Source organism: Paroedura picta, chromosome 4 (assembly GCF_049243985.1).
Source record: "Paroedura picta isolate Pp20150507F chromosome 4, Ppicta_v3.0, whole genome shotgun sequence".
In the NCBI taxonomy this organism is placed as follows: Eukaryota; Metazoa; Chordata; class Lepidosauria; order Squamata; family Gekkonidae; genus Paroedura; species Paroedura picta.
Window position 1 is genome coordinate 93,155,374 of NC_135372.1, and position 12,476 is coordinate 93,167,849.

The 12,476-nt window shown below is 43.9% G+C and overlaps 2 protein-coding genes across 5 annotated transcripts in view; one reads left to right on the forward strand and one right to left on the reverse strand.

Moving 5' to 3' along the window:
• RPL10A (ribosomal protein L10a) overlaps positions 1–12,476 on the forward strand; it is a 486,091-nt gene that overhangs the window by 328,110 nt on the left and 145,505 nt on the right. The window lies entirely within an intron of this gene.
• The window catches only part of KIF21B (kinesin family member 21B), a 91,945-nt gene that overhangs the window by 41,334 nt on the left and 38,135 nt on the right, over positions 1–12,476 (reverse strand). For all 4 annotated transcript variants that reach the window (XR_013230369.1, XR_013230368.1, XM_077334254.1 and 1 more), the window contains exons 3-8: positions 11,162–11,344; positions 4,860–5,009; positions 2,805–2,939; positions 2,366–2,533; positions 1,729–1,844; positions 784–979 (exon numbers count right to left, since the gene is read on the reverse strand). Coding sequence is in view for 2 of the 4 variants with exons in the window: in XM_077334254.1 (XP_077190369.1) it covers positions 784–979; positions 1,729–1,844; positions 2,366–2,533; positions 2,805–2,939; positions 4,860–5,009; positions 11,162–11,344 (948 nt within the window). In the remaining 2 variants the exon portion in view is untranslated. The remainder of the gene's footprint in view (positions 1–783; positions 980–1,728; positions 1,845–2,365; positions 2,534–2,804; positions 2,940–4,859; positions 5,010–11,161; positions 11,345–12,476) is intronic.

A 12,476-nucleotide genomic window follows, 5' to 3' on the forward strand; every position in this document is an offset into this window, starting at 1 on the left:
CCAACAAAACATAAGGCCAACAATTAAAACACAGGGCAGGAGGGAGGGAATCACAGAGGGAATACCAAATGAAACAAACAAACAAAAAGTCTTCCCCCATTGCTGGAAAATGGCAGCAGAAGAAAACAGGTAAGTCTCTCTGGAGAGAGAATTCAGAATTTTGGCATCACATCTAAAGGCCACCAGGCCCTTTTTGCCACCAACCTAATTTCAGAAGATGGAGGCATCCAAAACAGGTATTGTGGAATGACCACAGTGGTTGGGTAGGCTTGTAAGGGAGTAGCAATCACAAACCACACAAGGCACCTTTAATTGTGCCCAGAAACAGATAAAGTCAGTATATATGGGTCAGACTAGAATGGGGTGGTTGTTACTGCCTGCCCCAGTCATCCTTCTGATTGCGGTATCCTGCACCAATAGAAGTTTCCAAACATTTTTCAAGGGCAGCCCCATGTAGAGTGTGCATTGCAGTAATCTAATTAAGATGAAAACAGGGCCTAGATTTTTTTTCTGCCCAAGAAATGGCAGATTTTTGCTCACTCAAGCCAGATGGTAAAAGGAACTCCTGGTCACAGTTGTTACCTCCTTACCCAGCCTTAGGTCCTGGTGCAGGAGCACTCTCAAACTACAGACTTGTTCCTAAGGAGATTACAGCTCCATCCAGAACAGGTCAGACTTTCTGCTTCCAGGTCAGAATTTTCCAGTTTGTGACCATCCCTATGCTGAAGGTTTGTGGTTCTGTTTTCAGCAATGACAAGGGATCAGCAAGTGATTTTTCCTTACCGCCTTGTACTCCATGAGCTCCATCTGGAGGCGGGCAATTTCAGCTCGTAGGGCACTGATTTGCTGACTTGTCTTATCCTGATTCACTACCACTTTGTTCTTGATGTTTCGAGCACGGTTCGCATACTTTAAGGTATTCAGGGTCTCCATAAAATCCCGGTCTGAAGGGCTCACACAGGCAATCATGATGGTTTGACTATAAAGAGGGAGGGAGAGCAGATAGAGGCCAAACAGAGGAAGATTGCTAGTCTTCATGCTCCAACAACTTTCTCTAAAAGTTACCACATCTGGGTCAAACTATTGCCAACACTGGCTTCCTACTAGATGCAATTAGGCAGCCCAAATCCAAGGCTTCAAAGAGTTTCAGTTTGCTGAATACTGTGTGTGTGTGTGTGGTTTACAAAGGCACAGATAAGGAGAATTTGGGCTGGCAAGAATTTTGAACAACCTCAGCTCCTTTTGTTTGGGCAAATTCCCAATTTTTCTGCAAATTCCCAATTTTTCTGCTCAGCAAGAAGCAGAGGATACCAAATCAGGAAGGATGTGTCACACTAGATAGAGAACATAACAAAAGAGGGGCTGTTGTTAAAGAAAACAAACTGGGGGAAAAGAAATCATGATGATCCCTTGTTAGCAGGGTCAGCTGACAAGTCCTGGATAAAAAGCAGCTTAGGCCTTCTATGTAAGCACCAGTTCTGCAGAAGCCAATAATCGTATTTGGAACTTGAGGAGAGTGGGCAGAGGAAACAAAGCCCAGGATTTATGTATCAAATTATATTCCTTGGAGAGAGGATGGGGATTAGCTGCGGGGCCTCTAATTAACCAAGCCACTGTTCTTGGGAGTGTCAACTATAACTCACTATCTAGACCACTTTCTCACTTGCAATCTGTAATGCCTGCAACCCCACACAAGCACTTCTGGGGTAGTAGATCTCTTTCCATTACCTGTTGCCACCAAGAGAGTCCTGCAGGAGTCGGGTCAACTTTGAATCTCGGTAGGGCACGTGCAAGGCCTTCTTGCTCTGATCCCCAAGGGCACTGATGACATTTCCAAGTGCTAACTGCCAAGGAAATAGGCATGTCAGTATAGAAGACTGGAAACAATCCCCATCCCCTTTATTCTGGAATCAGACAATCTTCACAGAAAGTTGCCACCACTCCAAACTTTGATTTTTGTGATTATGACACAGCTCTGCATAGACAATACTGAAGCCCTTCTTGCTTTGAAAGTGGGTCTTATTTTGCTTGGGGCAAAAAGCTACCAAACTTTCAGCACAAGGATGTCAAACAAGTATGGAAACAGGCTTTCTGTATCACCGTGATGGAATGAGAATTCATAGGCTTCACTAATGCACCCATTCAACTCTCATATATATTATAAGCTCTTATAATTATAGAAGATAAAATCTCAAATGATGAAAGCAGGGTCTGTTAAAAATAGATTAGAATCCTTTTCATTATGCTTCCAATGGGCTGCAATTGTAGTGGTTTCACCTTTCATGGATCTCTAACTTCTGCATGGCCACCTGTCCCCACACCCAATTCTGACCCATCTTTATAATGAAGGCCCCAAATGCTATACCAGGCCACAGTTGATGGAGATCCCTTCTTTGGCTCTCTCGCCTGTCGCACCAGTCCGTTTCAACCTCTCTGAGCCAGCCAGGTCAACAAAGTGGAATTTGGCAGTTCGTGTCTCATACTCGCTGGTAGACTGAGATCCCTCAAGGAGGCTGTTTGTCTCTCCATTCACCTGGGGTCCAAATCAAGAACCAGCATCAGACTCTACTGCACAGGCAGCAGTTTTGCCACAAATCAGAAAGTGAGACCACAGAATTCCCACCCACACCCATCCTGAATTCCTGCTGCCTATTCTGAATAAAGCTAAGACAAGATCTCTTGTTCTAGTAAAATACACACATACACAAATCCTATTGTCCCAAATGTCTCATTGTAACACCATCCCCTGAGTCTTCCACCCCTTACAAATAAGGTAAAGAACATAATCCTCTTTATGCTCTTACCAAGTGCACAGGAGAACACACTCGCATTTGGCAAAGATAGATTGTGAAGATTGCATGGGACCGAGAGCTCTGGACATTCATCTGGGTGCTGGCCGTGGTTCGGGATAGAGCTCCCTGCTTCAGGCACTGAATCAGCTGAAATCACAGAAGGGACATATTTTCTGCCTGCATGCAAAGCAAGACACAGCTATGAGAGAGCTATGATGGAGCCTTCACGGTTCCACAGGGTCTGTAAAACGAAGCTCTTCCACCAGGTCCTGGGTTGAGGCCAGAGCTAAAATCAGTGTGGCCCCTCCTCAAGCTGTAGCCATTACATTGTTGCACACCACCCCTGGGTAGTCTGCTCAGGAGACAGTGGGGATTTTTGGCTGCCATACTTGAAGGGTAAGTTTGGGGGGTTTATTGGGGTTTTAATGAACTAAGTATGTCTTATTGTAAGCCACCACAAGTCTCCGGCGAAGTGGTGGAATATAAATCTAAAAATAAGTAAGTAAATAAATAAATGCAAACCACTCAATTTTCTAAACTCACAGGAATAGGTGTCTTTTGGACTATTTTCTCACTGGCTGTAGCAAAATCAGCCCTCCACATATACACGTACCAGGCAATAACAATCAGGACTAAAGCAGATAGGACATAGATCTATTTCTTGTGTTTTTAATGAAATGATGCCTTAGAGATTGCAAGAGAGTAATGGAAGAATGGACAGAGAAAGAGGGAGAAAGATGGGTTTATTGAATCCTTCCCCCAATGGCTTTGTCCATCCAAAAATCATACCCCAAAGTACTACTCCTGCCACAGGAAAACATTTTGCGGAAATCTGTGTTCCTTAACCAGCCAAAATACAAAAATGTTGATTGGCATATAAAAGGAAAAGTGGAATACAGTCATGGATTAAAAAATGATGGGGGAAGTGAATGCAGAAAATTCAGGGGTTCTATATTATTGTTTCTTTAAAATATTTATTACGATATCTTTAGACTCAAAGCTGACAATGGAACAATATTCAAAAATGTAAGATAGCTGGAATGTAAAAAGATTTGACAGTCAGTTCATAGATAAAAGGTAGACTATGCTCCACCCAAACACAGACATAAAGGTAAAGGTAAAGGGTATCCCCTGTGCAAGCACCGGGTCATGCCATACAGAATGACAGCATTTCACCGAGATCAGGTTACAGCTACACAGGAATTTATTTACTTTATGTATTTATCATATGGCATGTGTGTTATATAGCCAGGAGATCCTAAGATTGTCTGGCCACCAGGCAAGAGACATTTGCAGGCAATTTGCCTGCCCCTGCACCACAGCCCTATTATTCCTTGGAGGTTGCCTTTCTAAGTGATAGCCATAACCAGCCCTCCTTAGTTTCAGAGATCTGATGGAATCAGGCTTTGGAGTCATGCAGGAAGCCTAGTTTTGACAAATTTGGTGTCTCAGTACTTACAAAGGATGGCACAGAAATATCGATGGACTGCTGTTGGGGCAGATGCTCAAGTTCATTTAAACGGATTAGTAGCCTGTTAGCATCCTTCAGTCATAGCAGTAAAAGGACAGAATCCCCCCTCCCCCAACACATAAACATCATTCCATTTTTCAGATGCATGTTTATGGCCCATTATGCACGGCCGCCAAAACGGCGATTTCGGGTCACATGGAAAACGCGGAGGGGGAAGACGCGACGCACACCGGTTATGCACGGGGCGGGGCGCGACGGTGGCAAAACCCAGAGTAACCGATTATGCACGTGCCGATCCGGGCGCCGCTTCTGGTTGCGCCCCGGTCACCCGGAAGCTGCGCTTTCTTCCGCGTTTCGCTAACGCGGCTTTTTCGGCGGCATGCACCGAAGCTGCGGCCGGTTGCAGCCGGCACCATGCGTTATCGGTGATTTTAGTCGCCGCCATTCCACCCCGAATGTGCGCTAAAACCCCCGTAGATAATGGGTCTATGGGTGAAGACAGATTATTGTGAACACAGAACTGGAAGGGAGTGGATTCTCCAGTCTAATAAATATGAAACAGAAAGGTAAATAATATGAAGAACAAGGCCACCTACCTCGTCCTGCGAGCCAATGAGACGAGATGTGACACCGGTGGTGTAGATACCACCACTGGTATCCTCATGTATTTTGATGTTTGATTTCCGGTGGCGGGAGTCAGGATCCCGTGTGCTATCAAAAAGATCCAGGATCTCTTCATTGTACAGCTGAGCAAAGACAGAAACCAAAATGATTTGACATAAGTTTGTTTGAAACCAAAGAGTTCATCTCTACAGAACTATTAAAAGCAAGCAAGTTCTTTGACATTAAGAAAGCCTAGATCAGCACAGGGCTAATACAAGTTAATTTATGGTCATTTAGACCAGTATCAGTAAACATTTTGGTTCACAATATAAAATATGTAATATATATGTACGATGCATTGTACAGATCACTAAAGCAGCTGGCGTTTTTCCATCTTTGCTAAGCAAGGCTACTAGCGCCCTATCTGTCCCAGCATCACCTTGTCACAGTGATCCTTGCAATAGTAATCTCCAGGCTGGATTTCTGCAACTTGCTCTATGCAGGCCGGCCCTTGTCCCTGCTCTAGTACGAAATGCAACTGCTAGGGTCCTCACTGGGACACCTTGGAGGACCCACATCCAGCCTGTGCTGAGGCAAGTGCATTGGTGGCCAGTTAAATACTGGATCAGGTTCAAGGAATTGGTTATGACCTTTAAGGTCATATGTGTTCTGAGCCCTGTATACCTGAGGGACTGTTTAACTCCCTATGCCCCACGCAGGTTGTTGTGCTCTGCAATGGCCAATCAACTAGATGTCCCTGTGCTATACAAGGTCTGCCTTGGTCTTGGCCCTAGCTTCGGCCTGGTGGAATGAGATCCTGGAACATCTGAGGGCCCTGCAGGAGCTGACAGAATTCTGCAGGACCTGCAAAATGGAGCTCTTCTTCCAGACCCATAGTTGAGGCTGGGGGGGGGGGCTAAGTGAAGGAAGATCTAGCCCCTCCTCTGAAATGTCATCTTCCCAGGTATACAGTTGAAGGGCAGGAGGGGGTATGTGTGTTGTGAGCTGGTGTGGGGAAGGGGGTAAAAAGAGGTGGGTTGGGAGCCAGCTGTGCTGGGAATATTGGAATATATATATATATATATATATATATACTTATTATTAATAAAAAAATTTAAATGAACAGGGGGGTGCACTAAATGGCCTGTATGGCCCCTTCTAACTCTATGATTCGAATTTGGAGACTATTTTTAAAAATAGCAATTAAAAATTTAATTTGTTAACAATTTTTTTAAAAGATTTAAAAAAAAGATTTAAAAATTCAATCAGATCTAAAAGAAAGTACTTATTTAATATTTACTGGTATGGTGTATCTTAATGGCAGCAGCACAAAATTTATCAATATAGGTGGTTGTATGGCTTCCTCCATCACTTAGTTTAGTTTAGTTTTGATTTATATACCGCCACTCATGGCTATTGCCATCCCGTGGCGGTTTTCAATATAAAACTGTAAAAATCCACAATATAGCCCCGTAATTCCCCAATAAAAATTACCAAACAATAAAGAGAACAATAAATGGCAGGATAAAATGCAAAAAGAATCTTTTTTCATTCTTGTCATTTTTCAACTTCTTTGTCTTGTCTTTGTCTTTTTCAACATCTTTGTCATTTCCCTTGTTGGCAGGTCTGCATATTTTTCTAGAATAGGTTGTAAAAATTTCTCTCAAATCATTTAAGTGGGGCAATAAAGCAAGAAGTGGCCAGTTACAAGGACATAGTCTCTGAGGTACCTTCTTGTAATTATCTTCCAAAACACCTGTGGGCAGGGCAGAGCATCTGGCCAATGTAAAAGCTCATCTTTTGTTTCCCAGAGTGAAAAGGTAGGTAGTTGGCTTTAGCAAGTATTTATTTCTGTCTGGGGCCAGAAAACCTGGGGCTCTGTTTATTTCCCCCTGTCACCCGATATTCTGGATTCTTTGTTTAATTATGCTTTTGGCCTGATGCGTTCAGTTCTAATAAGAAATTTGTTGGTGTCCCCATTTTTTGTACAGTGGTGCCAACAGATTTAAGCCATGACAACTTTTATCTTTTAAAATAAGTGCTGTCAAGCTGTTAGTGTGGTGATTTAATTTCACCCACATAATAATACAGAACATGATGACCCTGCCCTCTACTTTCAATATCCCTGTGTCCAGGTATACTGGAGAATTTGATAAGCAATCAGGGAGTTGAAGAATGGCCTTAAGAAATTTGGACTGGACCCTTTCTATACAGGCTCTGTCCGTCCCCAGGAGGCCAATAGAGACAGCATGTAAGAGTTGATAAAGGGTCTTTACTTGTATAGTTCAATGGCACCTAGGACAAAATGCCTACCTTTAGTATGGGAAAAAATTATTACCATATATTGTTTGCTGATATTTGACCAAGCTCTGTATTTCACACTCCTGAGGCAAGGATGATTACCCCTATATACTTAAATTTATTAACTTGTTCTAATTAATATTCACTTAGTTTCCACAATCATAGTTTTGGGCGTTTTCTAAACACCATGATCTTCCAGTGCTAATACTACCACCGGTGACTATAAAAACAACAAAGATTGTATGGGAATTAATAAATCTACAATTGTGTGGCCCAAAAATTGAAATAAAAAATTTAAGAGCAGACACGTCTTGGGTTACAAAATATCTTTTAATAGGATTTTTTATTATGTTTATTACAGTTCAGTTAGTGAAGCCATACTGAGAAGATACGGTTAACTCAAACTGTCTCTATGGCCCCAGTCTGGGTCGACATGGTTGTCATTTAGTTTTTACAGACTAAAAGAGATACATGAGCTCCATCTCAAAAAATCTCAAATGAGTCTGGTCTGCTAACTCCAGTCAGAACCACTAAAAAAAGAAGCAAGTCTCCTTCATGATTGGAATCTATGGATTGGTGCCTGGATCAGATGGAATTCACCAAGAAAATGCTCCATCCATTCAAAAGAAACAGATATCCTTAATGGAGTTTTGGAAACTTCAACTAGACGTTTCAATGGGGTCTCCTACTTTTTAAATTTCATCTCCACTGCATACCAAAGCAATCTTTGCAAACGGTCTGGAAACTTAAATTGGTCCAAAATTTATTATTATACTTCTATGCCACCCTTCTCTGAAGGCTCAAGGCAGCTCACAATATTTTTAATACAACAGGTTAAAACACATTACATCATTAAAACATTTAAAGTATTAAGTTATTAAAATTTTGTTAAAGCCCCCAGGAGCAGTTGTGGGGGGGGGGGACTGGGGGAATGCTATACAAATATAGATATGTGGCATCTGGTGTTATTTCCTATATATATGGTTTCTGTATTTCTGCATAGGCAGGCCAATTTTGCTGATGATCTATGAGCCTGAACCTCAAGCCTGGGAGGACAGCTTCATCTTACAGGCCCTGTGGAACTGTTTTAGGTCCCACAGGGCCCTAGTTTCTTCCGGAACAGCATTCCACCAGTCTAGTGCCAGGGCAGAGAAGGTTGAGGGACTTGGGACTGTTCAGCCTGGAGAAAAGGAGGTTGAGAGGGGACATGATAGCCCTCTTTAAGTATTTGAAAGGTTGTCACTTGGAGGAGGGCAGGATGCTGTTTCTGTTGGCTGCAGAGGAGAGGACACGCAGTAATGGGTTTAAACTTCAAGTACAACGATATAGGCTAGATATCAGGAAAAAGTTTTTCTCAGTCAGAGTCGTTTAGCAGTGGAATAGGCTGCCTAAGGAGGTGGTGAGTGCCCCCTCACTGGAAGTCTTCAAGCAAAGGTTGGATACACACTTTTCTTGGATGCTTTAGGATGCTTAGGGCTAATCCTGCGTTGAGCAGGGGGTTGGACTAGATGGCCTGTATGGCCCCTTCCAACTCTATGATTCTATGATTCTATGATTCTATGATTCTAAGGTTCAGGCTCTGGCTGAGGCCAGTTTCACTTCTCTGGGCCTGGGGAAGTGCTTCGAGTGTAAACGTCTCTGAGGGACAAAATGGAGGCGATGGTCCTGCAGGTCTGAAGGTCCCAGACTGCTTAGAACTTTAAAGGTGAGTACCAGCACCTTGAATATGATTTGGTCCTCCATCTGGAGCAAATGCAGGTGGGAGAGTACTGGTCGAATGTGCTCCCTCCATTTGGCTCTGGTAAGGTATCAAGCTGCTGCATTTTGGACCAATAGAAGTTTCCAGATTAGATGCAAGGGTAACCCTATGTAGGGCAAGTTGCAGTAGTCTAGTCTGGAGGTGACTGTTGCATGGATCACAGTGGCCAAGTCAAGTGTGGTGCTAGCTACTGTGCCCGGTGGAGATGGTAAAAGGCCTGGCAGGCAGTATTCATAACCTGGATTTCCACTGATAGTGAGGAGACCAGAGTTATGCCCAGGCTCCTAATGGTGGTCAACATTGTTAACTGGACCTCAGGCTACTAGCCCATGCTATTGTCAGGGCTTGGTTACACAGATGATTTTGCCCCTGTACTGAAACATACACACTAGTTAGTCATCTGTGTCTGGGCATGATCGAAAGTGCTGGTTCTTATCTAGAATGCTCCACAGATACTGGCCTGTGATTGGTTGAGGAGGTCAGGGGGTTATGGCCAGCATTCTTCTCTAAGTATAAGCTGTTCTATAGAAAGGAATCTTTATCCTTTACCTTTTTCCTCCCTATTCCTCCTTGCTGCCAAGACGATATTTGTATTATGTTATGGAACAACTATGTTGTTGTGTGACCTAAGTAAGTAAGACAGTTAGTCAGCTTTGTTATTTTTGTGCTTTTACACTGCAACTGAACTATATGCCTTGTTTTAATCCTTTTCCTGAATTTCTTGAATAAAGCTTTCTTTAGCTTTAGGGTGTGTGTTACTTAGGGAGTTACTGAGACCAAGCCCAGGTAAAGCTTGAGTACATTACTGCTCATGAGAGCCAGCATGGTGTAGTAGTTATGAACAGCAGATGCTAATTTGGAGAACCGAGTTTGATTCCCCCACTCCTCCACATGCAGCCAGCAGGGTGACCTTGGGCTAGTCCCTCCCCCTGGCTCTCTCCTCTGAACTTCCGGTGAAGTGATCGCCATTTTCCCCCCTCGGAGTGGGGAAAGCAACAAACCAGTAAGGCTTCATTCACCCAGCGAGGCTTCTCCGGCTACAGTCCCTCCACAGAAGTGCTTTAAAGCTCCCCAAAGTCCCCAAGCACAACACAGCCCCCTGTTCGCCAGTTCCCTTTAATTTCGGCCCAAAATTGTGCCCATGCGGGGGGGGGGGGGATTTTTTTTTCCACTTAGGGGAACGTGGTAACGATGAATCGCCAACTCACATGCCAGCTAGATGGGTCTCCCTGTTGCAACGAATCAACGCATATTCGTTGCAACTGTGTGTTTGTTTGTTTTTTAAACCTGTGCTTAAAGGGAATGGGGCTTTTCAGGAGCATGATAACAACTGCCCATTGGCTGTTCTGTTTGATTGACGGCCAGGGGCGGGAACAAGCACAGAAAAAATCGCTTCCTTTCTAGCGATTCCTGCGAGACCAGAAACCTGTGGGGAACGAATGAAACGCTACTGGATTCCACTACAAATGCAGGTATGCAGAACGCCGAGATTCCACTATTTAAAATAGCGTTTCCGCTTTGTGGAACCAATTGGCAACATTGGTCCTTGTGCAGAATGGCTCCCAGAGTTGTTTTTGCAGAGCAGTTATCTTAGAGCTGTCTCAGTCCCACCTTCCTCACGGGGTATCTGCTGTACGGAGAGGAAGTGAAGGCGATTGTAAGCTGCTTTGGGACTCCTTCAGGAAGTGAAAAGTGAGGTATAAAAAAACAGTTGTTCTTCCTCACCAAGGCATGGTAAGCCTTGACAGCACCTCACCTCTGGAACGCCCTCCCTATTGAGACTCACCTAGCATCTACTTCACTTTCTTTTAGGCATCAAGCCAAAACACATGCTTTTACAGTGGCTTTTAATCAGGGGGGGTTATCTTATTAGCCGCCTCTGTTTTATGGATAGTTTTGATGCTGTTTATGTGCAGTGGCTTGTTTTTAGCAGCTAATTTTATGTTGTTATCTTATTTTAATTGTAAGTTGCCTCCAGCAGTGCTCTGAAGAGGAGGCATAGAAATATCATAATAAATAAAAAATAATAAAGTAAATAGAAATATGGCCCATTCTGTAATTTGTACTCAACCCTAGACCATCGCTGATGGCACTTGGTGCCCAGCCCCTGTATTTTCTGCAGTTGGAATGGCAAATCCACCTCAATTCTTCAGCTAAAGGCAAATGCACGGTTATGTGCTCTCCGTCTCACACATCACCATAACCCCATCTCCACATAAATACCATTGCACCTACCTCCAAAAACTGTGCGCTGACTTTGAACTCTGGTGCAGGCACACCCTGTTCCTGTGCAGCCCGCTTGCGCTCTTCTATGCCACTAAAGAGGTGAGTGATAGCCCGTGGGATTATGCCAAGCTCCTCTTCAGAAATGTTCATGTCAAAGCCGGTGCCCATGGTATATGTCTTACCTGCACCTGTCTAGAAAGAGAACAACACAGGTGTGTTATGAAGGTGCCTCAGGACTAAAACCTCATTGTCAGGTAGTGACACGGAATGTACCTTTGAGTTTCCATCACTCAGTATGCCCCTTGTCTCCCTCTGTAATTCCAGTTTAGAAACACCTAACTCTTCTTTGCTCTGGTCATTACTCCAACAGTCAGACTTCTCTTTGGGGGGAAAGATACACTTTTGAAAAGTGAACCATTTAAAAACTGAAATTGAGTTCTTGATAATCCGGAGTCATTTGGAATCACTTGCTTCATCTAATTGTGCAATACTTTTAAACACTATCTTACAAGGCTTTCCTTTTACACCCAGTTTGTTCCTTTCAGATTCTTTCCCAGCCTTTCCTGAGGGCTAGTGACTGCCACTGTGGTCCAAAGCCTAGGCAGGCTTAGTCAAACTGCGGCCCTCCAGATGTCCATGGACTACAATTCCCATGAGCCCCTGCCAGCAAATGCTGGACATCTGGAGGACCGCAGTTTGACTACCCCTGGCCTAGGGCATTAGGTTGTGACATTCAAATTCTCACAGTGATTGCTACAAAATTCATTGGGAGGCCTGGAGCAACCTACTGTTTCTCAGCCTTCACTATCTCAAAAGGTTACTGCAAAGTCAAAATTGCACTCTGAGCTGGAATGGCTCTTGGAAGAAGAGCTGGTACAAGTACAACAAATAAATACATAAAAACACATGATAAAAAGATGTTACCCATATCGGAGATATAGAAACCATTAAAATTAATTCACCAATCAATAGGCCAATTAAAATGTGAGGCTCCAAGCGGCCCTTTGAGGCTGAGGTCTCCCGTGACACTGAATGAGGAGGTCGGGACCAAAGGTGGGTGTGATGGTGCCCTCTCTGGGTCAGCCCTCTTTATTATTGACCCTGCAGGGGTTACAGAAATGTCCAGGGGAGCTGCAACAGGATGTTTCCTCACACGGTCACAAGAGCTGTCACTGTCCACTTTCAGTCTTTCTCTCCCTGGGGCATCTTTCCAGCTTGGTGTAGTGGTTAGGAGTGGGGACTTCTAATCTGGCAAGACGGGTTTGATTCTGCACTCCCCCACATGCAGCCAGCTGGGTGACCTTGGCCTCACCACAGCACTGAT